Raw genomic sequence first — 18,376 nt, 5'->3', positions numbered from 1 at the left:
GACCATTGGTCCCTTAACTAAAAATACCCAATTGTTACAATGGTCGTAAATTTTTAGTTGAGAGACGAATACTCTAATTGAGTTAACATTGATAGACCATTGTTACAATTTTGTTGACAAAATGAGGCCGAGGGTTACAGAAGGTAGCAGTAACAAGTAGAGATTATGGTCTTTTCTTTCTGCAGTGAAGAACGATTACTTATGATTTGTTTGCATAAGTGATCTCTTCTTTCTATATGTCGGTGTTGTCTAGGGCTATGTAAGATGTAGTTCGTTTGTTTGGACTTCTTTTATTGAATATTCCAAACCCTTGACCCAAAAAAAAAAAAAAAAATTCTAAGAAATGTGAGTAAGGAAGATATTCACTCGTGAAATTACGCGTTATCAAAAGCCTTTGTACTAAGATTCAACCTAAATTATGCGTTATCCCTATGTTAATAGAATGGACGTACCTTTACGTGTGAGTTAAAAATTGCATTTCTTTCCTTTCTTCTGTTCATCGTCTATTTTCCACCGCCATCTTAAAGCCATAAAGAAAAATCCTAAACTAGCAAATCTAAAAGTCATTTCTATAAAATCTCAATTGTACACCATGGGTCTTGCCTTTTGCTGCCTATAAATCCTTTACCAGTTTTTCTAAATTTTATGTCATTTCTTTTGTTCTATCAACAAAAAGAAATATATACTAGTGTTTTTGTGAATGTTAATTTCCTTCAAATTATCCACAAAAGGCCTGAAATTTATTTTGTCCATCAACGCCTTAATCAAAGCCCTAACAAAAATTTACTGCCAATTAAAAATTTAAAAGTTAAGAAAATTCCAGAGAAAGAGACCTTATCTCTTAGAAGCTTGGTTAAAACTTTTCATTCAAACTGATCCAGTCAGAGCTTTAAACTCTAAAAACTCACAAAATGTTTTGAAGATGGAAAGAGAGACAGAGCAGAGAGAAGACGGAATGGAGGTATAGAGAGACGAAGAGGGAGAAGTGAGAAAGGGGCTTGGTATTGCACCGCGTGAAAAATATAGAGTGAAATGACAAGTAACATAAAATTAACATGACTTTTACATTCGAATATGGAACCTAACAACCTTAACCAAAAAGTTCAAATCTAAATTTTTACAACGGAAGCTGTCTTTCGATTATTCTATTACTTGAAAATTTCATTATTTTAAAACACATAAATCAAAATTAGTATCAAATTAACTACACACAGGTCATTATTTTAAAAATAATTAACATTTAGTATTACGATTTAGTAATATTTCTCTTAATCTTTTTTTTTTTAGCCCCAAAACATCCCCGAAACGTCCACCTTGAACACATGGGCTTCCGGGGTCTCCTTCTAGTCGGCCCTAGTGTTCACAAAAGCCAAATTTTTCTGAGAAAATTCAAAGAATGCGAAGAGTGATGAGGAGGAAGGGAATGGAAAATCCTTGAAAGGGTCCCATAAGTTGAGGGAGAATGGGTCAAAGAAGCTGATGCCTCGTCGAGCGTTAGGGATGAGCGACATTTTGATAAAAACTTGAGTGGTTTTGTTTGGATGCTGAGAAAAACCTTGGGAATCAAATTGGAGCCGGTACAGAGAGTTTTTGCTTTGCTTCACTGGTTGGTGAAGGGAGTGGGTTAGTGGCGCATTTATAAGGAGTCAAAGACGTTTCTGGAAAATTCCAAGTACCGAAAAACTAGAATGGGCATGAAACCCTACAGCACAAGGAAGACAAAACTGAAGTTGCTAGAAACTTCCTGAATGAAAAAGAATTGGGCTTCGACCAAAAAAAAAAAAAAGAAATTGGGACAGAAGATGGGAATGAATTCCACCAACCTATCTTTACTGCACGTGAGGGCGTGTGGAAGTTTTTTTTCTATTTTCAATTAGGCCTATTAGAGTTCAATTTATTTTTCACACTTGTACTTAATATTTATAAGCTAGAACTTTGATCAACCATTGGTAATTGGTTAGGTATAAGCTAGAACTGAAAATTTTTATTTTTATTTTTTTTAACAAAAGTGGCAAAAGAATTGATATATAAAAAAGGGAGAAACGTAGATAATATCGTTTGTTAAAAAAAAAAAAAAAAGGGTGAAACCCGCCACTTAGTACTATAGTCTAGTAGTAGTATTCCCTTCACTGGTAAGTGAGAAGTTTTAGGTTTAATTTTCTTCGAAGACAAATTTGAACCGCATACTTGCTGATCACCGAGAGAAAGCAGCCATGCCATTCTCAAGTCGGTACAACTCCCATTTTTCATTTTCATCCAATTAGATCATTTTCATTTTCAATTATATAAAATTGAAATTTATGAGTTATTTGATGTGTTGGAGGTTTTTAATTGTGTAGATTCAAAGGGACAAAGAGAGTGGTTATGGAGTAGGCGCTCCAAACTATCCTCAAAATGGTCCCTATGGTGGCTCTGCAGCAGGTCGGGGCTTAAACATGATGGGTGGAAATTACAATCAACAGTATGGTTGGCAGCCGTAAACGTTTGATCTAATCATTATAATTCATCACGATATGCACCTCCTTGGTCCAAGGGACATGAGCTCGATGGTTTAGCTAGTGTGATCCCAAGGGTTCGAATAGAAGCATCATTGAATCGCTGCTAAATAATTTTTACAAGATGTGAATGTGATTGATTCATATGCAAAATATTCTCAAACTAGTGTTACGTTCTAACTTCTACCCATTAATCTGTTACTTAGAAAAAATATGCAAAAAAGCGGGAAGTTGCATATGAGTTGTGTTTGGTTTACTTCTGCAATTTTTTTTTTAAAAAAAAAATTATAAAAATAAAAAGGAAAAATTGTTAACGGGTGACCAGCCTATTAGCTTTACGGGTTGGTTTAGATGACCCGTTAACTTAACAAGTCAGGTTAAAATCGATCCAAATCCAATAAAACTTATTGATTTACATATTTAATTCATTCATTTGGTGTAGATAATATTATGTATTAAAAAAAAATTAAATAAATAAAACAAAAAAAATACAAAACCAAAATTCTCCACTACCTCCCTTACCCTCTTTCCCTATTCCCTTTCAAAGCTGCAACAACGGGAGCCCATTAAAGAACAGGCCGAAAACAGCCGACGCAACAGCGCCGTCGTCCACCGGTCACCAACGGCCGTCAAATTACATATCCAGACTCCTCTTTCCGTCCTCTTTCCAACCGCCAAGTTAGTTTCTGCAAATTCGTGGCCAAATTTCCTCAATTTCAGATCAAAGAAACGGCGACCGCGGGTTTTCCGGCCAATAATCTCGACCCAGGAGGTATAAATGATCCTCTCCTGGTGGGCTGTCCTCCGATGTAAGTCCTTTTCCAGAATTTCAACTTTCAGTTTTGGGATCGATTCTTGATTTCAAATTTTTATTCGATTTGTGGTGATTGTTCTATCTGTGATATTGTGGAATCCCCTAGATTGAACTCTTTTGCATAGGAATTATAAAATTCATGGAAAGAATGTGAAAATGTGGTAGGAAATTAGAAAATGGGGGCCAAAATCATGTTATGATGAAGGCAATAGCTTAGCCTGATTCCTTGTTTATTGTAGTTGTATTCAGCAGCTTACTTTGGTTTTGAATTGCCTGCTGTCCAGTAGATGTTTAAGACTTAATGTGGAGGAAATTCTCTCTTGAAGTTGCTTGAACTTACCTATTTGGTAGACAAGGCTACTCAAGGGAGAGCTAGCCTGAGGTGTGAGTGGACATTTATTTAAGAAATGTTTTTTCTTTATCAAATATTAAGCATGCCTAGATAAATATGATTTCCGTTACGTTTAGGGGAAAACCAGATTTTATGAATTAATATCAGACCTTATAGTGAATGATCATATTATTTAGCTTACATGTGTATGATCAATATTACGTGTGTCATGCTACAAACATGTCATTCATCTTAAATGTGTATGGTATTACAGAACTTTTAGCATTATAAATTGAAATGCAAATATTGGTAGCTAGAGACAACTTTTCCAAATTATCATAACAAATAAGCAAACACCAATTTAGAAACAAACAGTAATAATCACAGTCGAAATTTATAATACATAAAATAAGCAACATAAATAGTATTTTTGAAATGAAATTCTGGTGCAACAAATGACCTTTTATTGGCTTGTACATATGATATGGTAAACGAATTGCTGAAGCCACAACGTTCTGTAAACTCTTGTCCTGCATGCATTGGAGAATATTAGAAATCACTGAAGTTGGAATAAGTTGAAATGGTAATGCTTATTGAATATGTGTTTCAGAAAATAGCGGTTTAAGGACAAAATTAATTTTCAAGTCACTTAGCACTACAGTTATGTTTATTGTATATGTGTTTCTCAAAACGGTTATGCTTGTTGTAGATCAGGTGAGACATGCTAACTGAAAAGGGTTATTCCAATATTATTGTGGAATCTGATAAAGGTTTCTTGAGGCAGTTGCTAGTCTGATACTCTCACCTATAAGTGTAAGGCTTGGGTCCCACTTTTATACACATTATTCTAGCACAAAACACTACCCCATATAGGAGTGCATAAGGCGTGTAGAGAGAGATGAAGATCTTTGCTTGTTCGTTGGTTCAATCTTGTTCATATCAATGGCTTCTCAAGGTTAGTACTTGCATATTATAGATCGACTTGCATTGGGTACCTCAAAAAAATCAATTAGGTAGCAGAATGTGGTTTGACGATCCTTATTGTTCAATTTTTTAAGTACTATCCATGTATGTATATATTCTATAAAACATGGTAGAATAATTGTTTGACTACTTTATAGATAATTTCATCAGTTTTTACTTAAACCTAAAAGAAGTTGGAGATGATACAATACTAATTAAAAGTTGTAATTATAGAGGTTAATTGAACCTAATTTAAAAGCTTACCTCCAGATTAATTGGACGTGGCAATATTTCAATGGAGCGTTGGGCGTTTGGTCTTGAATATGGTGTGCATCCACATACATCAGGGCACCAATTTGATGAACGTGTTGGAGAGGTGCTGAAATCATGACTTGTTGAATCCTTCTCAGACTTATTCTCCAACTTCTTTCTTTGTGGAATTACAGCACCCAATGTCTTCAATTTGTCACATCTGTACACGTCCATATTTTTTGTGGATGACCATTGAAATGTAGATCCCGCTGGACAAAGACTTGTGAGACGAGGCAGGAATTCTAGTTCAAATGTGTTCAGTTTCGGAAACAAAATCATGTCTTTTGTCGCCTCTTCTTCATTTTCCTCTGTGATTCTGACTATAGTTTCCATTTGGAAACATCCTGATATCTTTACCTTTTCAAGATTCAAAAGTTCCGAGGCAATTAAATGCGAGAACACATATTCTAGACCATAACAACATATCAATTCCAAATATCTCAAATTTTGGAAGCCCTGGAATCCAGACGGAATGTTTTTCCACAAGTGTGTAAACTCACACCAGGATATATCCAACTCACGTAACTCGGGAAACCATGAAATGCACTTTGATGGAAATATTGCTTTTTCAAATATTCCTGCAGATTGATGCTCAACCCTTGCCGTTGTTTCCTGAAAAAGAAAAATCATTATCGGTTAAACAATTTCAAATTTCCACATATCGGCTGCCTCCTCATATCATAGAGATTGGATAGTGGGACTTACCTCTTGGTTGGAGTATAGCTTGTTGGCTTGGAAGAAACCAACCAAACTCCATAGATGCCAGAGACTCAATTTGGTTAATTTATGGAAAGCTATCGTATCGGCTTCCTCCTCATGTTCCCTCCCTTGCTTCGACACAATTTCTTCCATTTGATGACATCCATCAATATCTAATTCCTCGAGTTGTACCAAGTTTCTCACTACTGATAGTGAAAAGGCATACTTTAAGACACCACAATCTGACAATCGAAGGAATCTTAGGTTGGTCAAAAAGCTATTCGGAAGCTGACTAGCTGATTGTATGCGAGGAAAGAGTGCACTTGTTCCATTTACAAGATACTCGATATTTGGACAATGATTAAGATACAAAACTTTCAAATCTTGAAATCCCTCTTCGTCTAATTCAGTGAGGGCAGAGAAATTCTTAACATTGCCCAAAGCCAATTTTTTAGATTTTTTCAACATAAGTCCAACTGCTTGACTCTCCATCAACTCCCTTGCATCACTTTCAACAATCACCAAACAATTTTCGAACGCATAAGTTGTCATCATCATCAACTTCCTTGCATCACTTTCAGCACGTCTATCGATCATCTCACAAAATCCCTCTGCCCCAGTTCCCAAGCATATACGGAATTTTATTGTTGGGCTTTTCAAGACTAAGTCTTTTGGCAACAAGTGGATGACATTTATGGATAGAACCTTCAAATGATCAGACAGAGACATCACCTCAGAAATGCTTGCCATCCTCTCATCTTCTCTTCCTGTTCCAAGGTCCCATTTATCAAAGCTACCCATCATATACAACTCTTCAAGTCTACATAAGCTGGAGAAGATACCATGTGGAATCACCTCAAGGTTCCTGCAGTTTGTCGTGTCTAACAACCTCAATTGTTTAAGTCGTCCAATTTCCCTCGGCAACTCATAGATGCAATAACAATCCCGAAAGCTGAGTATTTCTAAATTCTCCAAAGGCCCAATAACATCAGTAGACATGCCATCAAAGTCAGACCCATCTAGGATCAAGGTCCACAAGTTCTTCAGTACTCCTGGTGATCTTGATGAGCCTAGGTCTTCCATTTCCATTCCCACCAAAGCTAAAACCTTCAGTTCTTTCATCGCATCACAAATGATGTCCATGCTACCTTTTGAAAAACGTCCATCCATCATCTGTAGAAGCTCAAGTTTTGGGCAACCAACTGGAATCTCCATATCGCCAACCAGTGAGATTGTGTCATATGTAGCTAAATTTGGCCACTCTTTATTTTCAGCATGACTTCTTACCAGAAATCGATGTGGATCTCTAGAAGCAATCGATATGGCAACATCGCGAACTATGTCATGCATTTTTGTAGTCTCACTCGTGCCACCATCTAGTAACAAAAACCTTCTTTTTAGTTGGTCAACCAAAGAATGCACTCTATTTCTTGCATCTTCCAAAGTAACGATGCTGCTAAAATATCCTCGACCCCACCCATATCGAACCAAATACTCAATTGGAATATTATAATCTTCTGGAAATAAACAACAAAGTAAAAGACATGACCTTGCTTCATCACTCTCCAAGCCATCAAAACTCAATTTTATGCTAGAATAAACTTTGCTGTCCACTCCAGGGATGTTCACTGGGTTAGAATTTCGCAGCTGATTAAGGGCATCTTCCCATGCATGCTTCTTTTTGTTTTCTAGGGCTTTTCCAACAGTAACAATAGCAATAGGTAAACCTCCACATTCCTTCACAACATCTTTTGGAGTGGAATGTAAATCAGGATCATCGAAGGATTCACCTACCATTTCTCTAAAGAGCTCCTGTGATTCTTCTGTTGTTAAAGTCCCGACTTCAATAATTTGTTGACTTCTCATCTCGTTGCAGACTTCCAAATTCCGTGATGTCAACAAAATTTTGCACCCTTTATTAGTATGTTCGTAAGGAAGTCCTATAGCCTTAAAATCAAGCTCTGTCCATACATCATCTAATACAATCAGGATCCTTTTTATTTCCGTGAGTCTCCCATATAGCTTTAGTGCTCTTACAGACTCGGGATCCTCATCAAGTTTCAAACCTATTTGGCCTGCAATTTCCGACTGGATCGTCTTAACACTTGGACTTTGAGACACAGTTGCCATTACGATTTCGTCAAACAGGTTCAGTTCTGCCAATCTTGTGATGATTTCTTTCACCATTGTGGTTTTACCCACTCCTCCCATTCCACAGATCCCGATCAGTCTTACTTCTTCCCTCTTCAAACCCTCTATCACCTCATTGATCTTTGCCATTCTGGACTTAAAATCTTTAAAACCTTCTTTGAATGTTGACCATATCTTTCGTGAAGGTGCAGGATGGGCCACATTTTCAAACGTTCCTTTGTTTTGGAGCTGAAGAACATGCTGTGTAATCTTATAGGCTTTCCGACTCAAGCTCCATCGATACACACATCGCCCTTTGTTGTTAATTTCATCCTCAAACTGCAACACTTTTTTGACCATGTCGTCGTTCACATTCTTTAGCCAACTCTGAACATCAGGTTTGATGATTTCACCGTTCCTTTTGGCAGCATCTACCAATCCCTGCACTCCATCTTTCTTGTCAAAAAGCTTTTTTATCTCACCCCTAAGACTTTCAAGGTTGGAATGGTAATTAAACAAATAGCCAAACTCTGTTCCTATTGGTGTGACCAAGCACTCTCCAATTTTTGAGCCAATTGCAATTATAATGTCCGTTGCCATTTCCTTCTGAAATCAAAGACTGCGGCTGGAATGCTCCTCTTTGTTGATAGCTTTTGTAAGTCTCGCGCTCAGTGCTCTAATGCCTAAACCAAAGAGGCAACCCAACAGAACATTAATAATCATATATTTTTGTCCTGTTTAAATCTAAGTTGTATTATCACTTAGTACTACTATCTATTAGTATTTCTATTCACTTGTAAGTTAGAGATCTTAGGTTCGATTCTTATCAAAGACGAATTTGAACCACATTATTACAAACCCATTGTGAGACTTACACGATATGGTAAGCAACATGATATATCCGGATTTTTTCAGTTCTTTTATTTCTTTATATTTTTGTTTTATGGTTTTTTCATTCATCCTCATCCCATTACCATAGACCCCACACCTACTCTAGTTTTTTTTTTTTTAATTTTTTCCAGCAGCCCTCATGGCTCGTTTCAAATTTCAAGCCTCCTTCCTCCATCACCCACTGTTTATGACAGTTTTGAGCCCAGCCAGAAAACGTATCAAATTTTTACTCATACTTAAGGCTTAAGCATCACTTAAGCTCAAACCCGAAACGATATGAAGCCTTGCAACAAAGTCCCACCTGATGCTTATCAAATTATCTCTTTGTTATAATTTCTTCATTCAAAATATTTATCAAGTTATCTCTTTGTTATAATTTCTTCGTAAAAAATATTTTTTTCTCCTAAAATTAAAATATAATTTTATCTTCAAGATAATGAAAATGGTGGATGTTTATATTTTTTAAATTATTATGTCTGCATTTTATTGAGAGAATTATTTTGTATATATCGTTGATTGGTACATTTAGTGTTAATGTTGGTACATTTAATTCTAGTTTATGGTACATTTGATTTTAATTTTGGTTTGTTTAATTTTAATTTCTGGTACATATAATTGGTTGACAACTTAATAATATGTCTCTTTGTTTTGGATTAATAAAAATACATTTGGTTGAAGAAGGCTAGATTTCGGAGCTACTTTTTGAATAAATTGGTGGATCAATAGCACTTCATCTAATTTTGAATTTCGAAAAGAGGACATTTTAGAAAATGTGGCACCAAAATTGTAGAAAATAGTTTAATAAAAAGTCTAAATGCTAGGGATGTTGCACCTAGATCAAAATTCCCCTTACTTATATCTATATATTTGAAATAATTGTAAATTAAATCTTGTACCAAATCACATTCTTTATCTTTATGTAGGTACTTTAATCTACATAAAATAATTTCCCCATACCTATATGTGAAATATAGGTAAAATAAATCTTGAACCAAATCACATCCTTTATGTTGTAGGTAAATTATTTTGCATGTATTATTACATACATTAAGCACATTTTATTGTTATTATATATGTGTAGTAAAATAATTTACCCATATTTATATAGAATATAATTAAATAATTTTGAAAAAAAAAATAACATTCTTATATTTTGTTGTTAACTAATGCTCACATATTTTGAAAACGGAAAAACTAAACCAAAAAATAAAGAAAAAAAATCCTAATTTATGCAAATTTGAAAAGCAACTAAGGAATTTAAAAAGGAAAAAAAAATTAAAACAAATGAAAACACTAGAATCATATACTTTTATTATTAATATGCAGTGAAATCATGATATTAAAATTTGTTTTTAATCTGACATTAAGTTACTAGGGGTATTTTAGGCATCTAAAAATACATAATTGTGTGAAGTCAAAACCTAATCAATAAAATTATTGAGCTGGAGCTTGAAATAGAATATTTGACGGGCATTAGAATGTAAAACTAACACTTGTTTCTTGGTCAGGCAGGATAAAAACAAACGCCTAAAACAACAAATATTGGATAGAAATAGAGTTTTCGAGAAGCACGTACGTACCTATATCGTAAATCGACGATAATGCAACTGTCCAGCAGAGCAATGCAACTGTCCGGCAGAGTAAAATTGAAATTTTGAAATCTATGCCTTGTTCAGCAACAAATTATACCCTATTCAGCAACAAATCATATGTCTCGTATTGGTAGTGGTGCTTCACAAATTTGCAAGAAAATTTGAATGTTGAATGTTAGCATGCACATGGAGAACAGATTATGCACAACAATGCAAATATATGAACATATAACTTCAATGGGGAAGAGTTAATAAGAGCTTTCTAACAATATAAGTTGGAGAAGCCAAAAAAAGGCTTTTTAGTCAAAATAGTCTCTGAGATTTGCATAACACGTCACTGTGGCCCCTGAGATTGTCCACCATCCATTATTTTGGTCATTCTGTTAAAAACTCCATTAAGTGTCCCTAAGCTCTTGGCCGGAAGTTTGGGCTATTTTCAAAGCTTCGTAACTCAATTGTTTCTTAACCAAATTCGATCCATAATGTATCAAAATGAAGATAGAAAAGTGTAGAACAAGATGATACCTATATGGAAGCCCAATGGTTGCTGGAGATGGCCGAAAAATAGCCTGAAAGATGACTGGTCCGCGGGAAAACTGGAAAACTCGCCGGAAACTGGGTAAACTTTAAACGTTCATAACTTCTTCAATACTTAAGGAAATAGAGTGATTCAAAAACGAAAGTCATACTTCTAGACGAGACAAAGAGAATGGTACCTTTCTCGATGGCTAATTCACCGTGGTTTTGCCAAAAAAGGGCTCGAAAGTGGCTAACTCGAGATCAAGACAACCACTTTCGAGCCATTTTTTGGCCAAACCATGGCGATTTAGTTGAGTAGTATGATTTTTATTTTTGAAGTATGATTTTTATTTTTGAATCACTTGATTTCGTTAAGTATTGAAGAAGTTATGAACGTTTAAAGTTTACCCAGTTTCTAGCGAGTTTTCCAGTTTTCCAAGGGATTAGTCACCTTTCAGGCTATTTTCCAGCCATCTCTGGCAACCATTGGGCTTCAAATAGGTTAATCTTGTTCTACACTTTCCTATCTTCATTTTGATATATTATGGATCAAATTTGGTTAAGAAACGATTGAGTTATGAAGTTTTGAAAATTACCCAAACTTCCGGGACACTTAATGAAAGGACCAAAATAATGGATGGTGGACAATCTCAGAGACCATTTCTATAGATTTTCAATCTCAGGAACCAAAGTGATATGTTATGCAAATCTTAAGGACCATTTTGGCTAAAAAGCCGAAAAATACATATATATGTAAAGTCACTGAGTTTTTGTTAGGAAAATATACTATGATGAGTTTTAGTTAAAGAAAATTGAATTTCAAGGGGTAAAGTCATATTTTCAATTGATGGTTTCAATGCATGTGTATAATTTACTCATTATTATTTTACAGCATTCAAATTTCGAATAGTTTACATTTCACCACCATATAGCAAACGTGATTTCAAACTTTTTGTATTGAGTGAGAAAAATAAAAATTCGATTATAATAGGGGATTAGCTCAATTTCAATTGACGTGGAAACATATAGTACAAACACCTAAAACAACAAATATTGAAAAGAAATGGAGTTTCTAAGAAGTACATACGTACCTGTATTGTAAATCAACCCAATGCAACTATCCGGTAGAGAAAAAAATGAAATTCTGAAATATATGCCTTGTTCAACAACAATATGTCTGGTACTAGACCTGTACTTCACGAATTTGCTAGAAAATATAACGTAAAACCAACACTTTTGTTTTTTAGTCACACATGGGTAAAAATAAACACCTAAAACAACAAATATTGAAAAGAAATAGAGTTGCCAAGATGTACATGCTTACCTGTATTGTAAATCAACCCAATGCAACGGTTCGGCAAAGTAAAAGTGAAATTCTGAAATCTGTGCCTTATTCAGCCACAACTCATGTGTCTGGTATTGACATTGGTACTTCACGAATTTGCTAGAAAATATGAATTTTGAATGGTATCATGCACAACAGATTCTGTTACCTCAGCAATGCAAATATATGAGTAGATAACTTCAATGGGGAAGGGTTAATAAGAGTTTTCTAACAATATCAATAGAGAATAAAAATATATATATTAACGAGCATTACCTCAAGAGGAGGTGATTCTGAAGTAAGGTATTTTTATTCTCTTTCAACAAGAAAAAGACAAAGTGAAAGAGAATGGGGTGCATTGCTTTCGAAACCATTTTGTATTTCTCTTTATCAAGAAAAACGTGAAAAAGATTTGGATACTTTGCTTACGAACCCTTTGGTATTCTCTGTAACAAAAAAAAAAAGTAAAGAAAAAAGGATAAAGTGCAAGAAAATTGGATGCATTGCTTCTCAAGGCACAATTCATGGTTTGAGCCATCCTCATTCGTTCGTGGCGTCACATTATTTCACGGTACAAACATCATAATTAGAATTAGAATTGGTAATCTATTTCGAACAATAGTTGGCCTACTATTAGTCATAGCATATAAATTCTGTACGAAATCGTTTAAAAGTGTTTTTAAAATTATTGAATACATTTTTAGTAGAAATGTTTTTTTTTTCTTCCAATTACAGTTAAATGGAATCGAACTATGAACCAGCCTAATCCTAGTAACTCATTTTCCAACCTGGTATCATAAGCTATCAGAATGTCCAACTGCAAGGAGCATCTAGGAAGACCATTATTTCTATGGTAATTTTTAAGAAACTCCTTCAAAAGCATAATAGGTGACCATTGGTCCTTAACTAAAAATAGTCTCTAAACTTTAATTGAATTGGAACAATGGTTTCTTAACTAAAAATATTAACTAAAAATATGTGACCATTGGTCCTTTAACTTATCAAAACGTGCAGTTATGGACATTCTCATCCACTCTGTTAGAACTTACGTCAAAATGAGACACGTGTCATTCATGTGAGGCTGAATCAAGGGGCAAATAAGAAAAATCAAATGAGAAAATTGTTGCAATGGTCGCTCAACTCTAACCCGATTGGAGAAATGGTCTCTCAATTTTAACCCAATTAGAGCAATGGGCCCTCAACTTTAACCCAATTGTTACAATGGTCATTTAACTATGACTCATTTTGACGGAAGTTCTGATGGAGTAGACGAAAAAAACCATAGTACATTTTAATGAGTTAAATGACCAATAGTCGCGCATTTTTAGTTGAGGGACCAACACTATAATTGGGTTAACATTGAGGGACCATTGTTACAATTTTGTTGACAAAATGGGGCCAAGGGTTACAGAAGGTAACGGTAACAAGCAGAAATTATGGTCTTTTTTTTGCACAAGTAGTCTCTTCTTTCTATATGTCGGTGATCTCAATGGCTACGTAAGATGTCATTCGTCTGTTTGAACTTCTTTTATTGAAATTCCATACCTTTGAACAAAACAAAAAAAAAGGAGTTTCTAAGAAATGTGAGTAAGGAAGATATTCACTCGTGAAACTATGCGTTACTAAAAGCCTTTGTATCAAGATTCGATTCAACCTAAATTTAAAAAATTATGTTATCCCTCTGTTAACACCATGGACGTACCTTTACTTGTGAGTTAAAAATTGCATTTGTTCCCTTAGTGTAAAAATATCGATATACTAAAAAATATATATTTGTTTCCTTCGTTTTGTTCGTCGTCCCTTTTCGCCCTCTCTACAACTATTTTCCACCGCCATCTTAAAGCCATAAAGGAAAATCCTAAACTAGCAAATCTCAAAGCCATTTCTTTAAAATCTCAATTGTACGCCATGGGTCTTGCCTTTTGCTGCCTAGAAATCCTTTTTCCAGTTTTAGAAGCTTGGTTAAAACTTTTCATTTAAACTGATCCAATCAGAGCTTTAAAATCTAAAAACTCACAAAAATGTTTTGCGGATGGAAAGTGAGACAGAGGAGAGAGAAGATGGAATGTAGGCATAGAGAGACGAAGAGGGAGAAGGGAGAAAGGGGCTTGGTAATGGTATGGTACCGCGTGAAAAGATACAGAGTGAAATGACGAGTAATAGAAAAATAACATAACTTTCACATTCGAACATGAAACCTAATGAACTTTACCAAAAAGTTTAAATCTAAATTTTTACTACAAAAGCTGTTTTCTTATTATTCTCTCACTTAAAATTTTTATCATTTTCAAACCCGCAAATCCAAATTTGTATCAAATTAACTACGTACAAGTCATTATTTTACAAACAACTACACAAAATCACTCTTTTTTTGGCACTCTATTTCATAATCTTATTTCCTAAGTAGACAACATTCATAACTTATTAGTTCACTATTAATTAACCATTGATTTCAATGGCTTTGACATCAGGCTTCTTCACCTCTATCTTCGGTATGATAACACTTAGAATGCCGTTCTCCATGGCAGCCTTAATCTGATCGACCTTTGCATTTTCCGAAAGATGAAACTTTCTCAAGTACTTGCCGCTGCTCCTCTCCACTCTATGCCACTTGTCGTTTTTGTCCTCCTTCTCCACGTTCTTCTCTTCGTTGATTTGAAGCACCCTATTATCTTCCACCTCCACCTTCACCTCATCCTTCTTCAGCCTCGGAATGTCCGTCTTGAACACGTGGGCTTTGGGGGTTTCCTTCCAGTCGACCCTATTGTTCATAAAAGGCAAATTTTTTCAAGAAAATTCAGGGAATGCGAAGAGTGATGAGGAGGAAAGGAATGGGAAATCCTTGAAAGGGTCCCACAAGTTGAGGGAGAATTGGTCGAAGATGCTGTTTCCTCTTATTAGTTCACTATTAATTGTTGAAGTAGTCAAAGTTAGGGTTCCTTTGTTCTAGGGTTTACACCTGGACGTGCTAATAACCCTCCTATACTTGAGGGACAAGTTGTTTCTTTTGATTTCAATCTAGTCAGTTACCACGATTTTAGGATCTGTACAATCGTGGATAGTTATCTCTTTTTCTTGTTTGTTGTAAGGCTATTTAAGAGCCAAGTTATTTTACTTCAATAACATATCCATTCTCCCAGTTTTCTAGTGCAGTTAGGTTTTCACGTTCACAAAACCTTCGACTATCTCAGTTAGTTCCAACATCTGGTATCAGAGCCCCACCACGGGGCCTGATCAAACCTGCAACAAAGTAACTAGCGTGAAGGAACAAAGCCATGACATCTTAAAGCAGTTTTGTGCAACCTGCCATTCCGAGGTTTGATGGACATTATGATCACTGGAGTATGCTAATGGAAAACTTTCTACGTTCCAAGGAGTATTGGAACTTGGTGGAGACAGGAATCATTGCAGTAGCAGAAGGAGCCGAGTCAAGCGAATCACAGAAAAAGGTAATCGAAGATCAAAAGCTGAAAGACTTGAAGTGCAAGAACTACTTGTTTCAGGCTATTGACCGTTCGATCTTAGAGACAATTTTGAAGAAGGACACCTCGAATGATATCTGGGACTCTTTGAAACAGAAATACCAAGGAACAGCACGTGTAAAACGTGCCCAATTGCAGGCTCTTCGAAAAGAATTTGAAGTACTGCACATGAAGGCTGGAGAGTCGGTCAACGAGTATTTTGGAAGAACCCTCATCATTGCTAACAAGATGAGGATTCATGGAGAGCACATGCAAGATGTGATGATCATTGAGAAGATCTTGAGATCTATGGTTCCAAAATATGACTACGTTGTATGTTCTATTGAGGAATCCAATGATTTGGATACTTTGTCCATCGATGATCTTCAAAGCAGTCTCTTGGTGCATGAACAAAGAATTAGCCGTCATGTAGTTGTGGAGGAACAAGCATTGCAAGTCACTTATGGAGCCCAACCAGGAGGAAGAGGTGGAGGACGAAGCAACTACCGTGGAAGAGGAAGAGGAAGGGGCAGATTAGGGTTTGACAAAGCAACCCTAGAATGTTATAACTGTCATGAACTCGGGCATTTTCAGTGGGAGTGCCCAAAGAAAGCAAATGATCAACATGCAAATTATGCAGAGACGAAAGAAGAGATGCTATTGATGGCATATGTTGATTACACAAAAGCTGAAACTGAGCACATTTGGTTCCTCGATTCTGGGTGCAGCAACCATATGTGTAGCAAGAGGGACTTATTTATTGATTTCGACAACAGTTTCAAAGAATCAGTCAACATGGGAAATGATTCAAGTCTTATTGTGCAAGGCAAATGAACAGTCCGAGTAGAGGTGAATGGGATAGTTCACGTAATCACCAGTGTTTTCTTTATACCAGAACTGAAGAACAATCTGCTAAGTATTGGGCAGCTGCAAGAAAAGGGGCTCACTGTGCTTATTCAACAAGGAAAATGCAAGATTTTTCATCCTGAGAAAGGTCTGATCATTGAAACTAAAATGACTCAGAATAGAATGTTTGTTGTGTTAGCTCACTGCCCACCATCAAGAGAGACAAAGTGCTTCTCTTCTCTGACCACAGATCAGGCAACTCTTTGGCATTGACGATATGGGCACCTCAGCTGGAATGGACTCAAAATACTCCAGCAAAAGAAGATGGTTGAAGGGTTACCACAGTTCAAAGCCATTCAACAAGTTTGTGAAGGTTGTCTGGTAGGAAGACAGCACCGTGATCCATTCCCAAAGGAAAGCACTTGGAGGGCTTCTAAAAGACTTCAGTTGGTGCATGCTGACATTTGTGGACCGATTAATCCAATCTCAAACAGCAACAAAAGGTATCTCATCACCTTCATTGATGATTTTAGCAGAAAAACTTGGGTTTATTTCTTGGCAGAGAAGTCAGAAGCTTTTGCTACTTTCAAAACCTACAAAGCTAGGGTGGAAAAAGCAACTGGGGTCTTCATTCAAAGTCTAAGAACCGATCGAGGTGGTGAGTTCACATCACAAGAATTCACAAGCTTCTGCAATGAAAATGGGATACACAGACAGTTGACTGCTGCATACACTCCCCAGCAAAACGGTGTCGCAGAGAGGAAAAATCGCACCATTATGAATATGGTACGAAGTATGTTGTCAGATAAGCACATCCCTAAAACCTTTTGGCCTGAAGCCGTGAATTGGACCGTGCATGTGCTGAACAGAAGTCCTACTCTTGCTGTGAGGAGCAAGACACCTGAAGAGGCATGGAACGAAAGAAGACCCTCAATGGAGCATTTCAGAGTATTTGGATGTATATCACATGTCCACGTACCAGACAATAAGCGAGTGAAGCTCGATTCAAAAAGTTTCAAGTGCATTTTCCTTGGGGTCAGCGAAGAGTCAAAAACCTATAGACTGTTCGATCCTATTTCAAAGAAGATAATTATCAGTAGAGATGTGGTCTTTGAAGAAGATCAAGAATGGAGTTGGGATGATAACCATCAGCAGGCCATATTAGCTGACTTAGAATGGGAAGTCGATGAAGAAGCAAGTTCAGAAGAAGAAAGCAATGAAGATGAATTTGACGTGATTAAAGAACTAGAAGGAAATAGGGTTGGCAGCAGCAATATTTCTGAAGGAGATGCCTCAAATGTCGATGTCTCAAACGTCGATAACTCACTTCCAGATGGACGAACACGAAGACCACCTGCATGGATGAGTGACTATGAGACTGGTCAAGGTCTCTCTGACGAAGAAGAGGTGAATATAGCTCATCTAGCGTTACTTATTCATAGTGATCCAATGACATATGAAGAGGCAGTGAAAAGTGAGAAATGGAGGCATGCAATGGACCAAGAAATTGAGGCGATAGAGAGGAACGAGACATGGGAACTAACTGATCTGCCAGCAGGAGGAAGAACGGTTGGAGTTAAATGGATTTTCAAAACGAAACTCAATGAGCATGGGAAGGTAGACAAGTATAAAGCGCGACTAGTTGCTAAGGGGTACAGTCAACAATATGGAGTGGATTATGCAGAAGTCTTTGCACCAGTGGCTCGCCTGGACACAATTCGTATAGTGCTCTCTCTTGCTGCACAGAAAAGTTGGTCAATCTATCAACTTGACGTTAAATCAGCCTTTCTCCATGGAGATATTACAGAAGAAGTGTTTGTTGATCAACCTACAGGTTATGAACAAAAGGGAGAAGAATCCAAAGTCTATCAACTCAAGAAAACATTGTATGGACTCAAGCAAGCTCCCCGAGCTTGGTACAGTCGCATAGAATCATACTTTGTCAAGGAAGGCTTCAACAAATGCCCCTACGAGCACACTTTGTTCACTAAAACAACAA

At 36.4% G+C, this 18,376-nt stretch overlaps 2 protein-coding genes, 1 long non-coding RNA gene and 1 pseudogene across 3 annotated transcripts in view; 1 reads left to right on the top strand and 3 right to left on the bottom strand.

Annotated features, from left to right (window-relative positions):
* Positions 1-18,376, bottom strand: part of LOC148692761 (putative disease resistance protein At4g27220) — a 91,669-nt gene that overhangs the window by 59,056 nt on the left and 14,237 nt on the right. The gene's annotated exons all lie outside the window — the stretch shown is intronic.
* LOC148692767 (uncharacterized) lies at positions 2,983-11,563 on the top strand. The gene is made up of 2 exons (XR_015952953.1): positions 2,983-3,304; positions 10,144-11,563. It is a non-coding gene; the product is annotated as an uncharacterized LOC148692767 (long non-coding RNA).
* Positions 3,868-8,316, bottom strand: LOC137743657 (disease resistance protein At4g27190-like). The gene is made up of 3 exons (XM_088679446.1): positions 5,621-8,316; positions 4,868-5,527; positions 3,868-4,170 (listed from the first exon to the last, which is right to left on the bottom strand). Exons 1-3 carry the CDS (start codon positions 8,102-8,104, stop codon positions 3,868-3,870), a joined length of 3,447 nt encoding a protein of 1,148 aa, XP_088535572.1. The 5' UTR covers positions 8,105-8,316.
* On the bottom strand, positions 14,510-15,347 carry LOC148692766 (18.1 kDa class I heat shock protein-like; annotated as a pseudogene).

Source organism: Pyrus communis, chromosome 11 (assembly GCF_041283825.1).
Source record: "Pyrus communis isolate YQ-2024b chromosome 11, ASM4128382v1, whole genome shotgun sequence".
Classification (NCBI taxonomy): Eukaryota; Viridiplantae; Streptophyta; class Magnoliopsida; order Rosales; family Rosaceae; genus Pyrus; species Pyrus communis.
The sequence above is the reverse complement of the archived record's forward strand: the minus strand, read 5'-3'. Positions and strand labels throughout refer to the sequence as shown.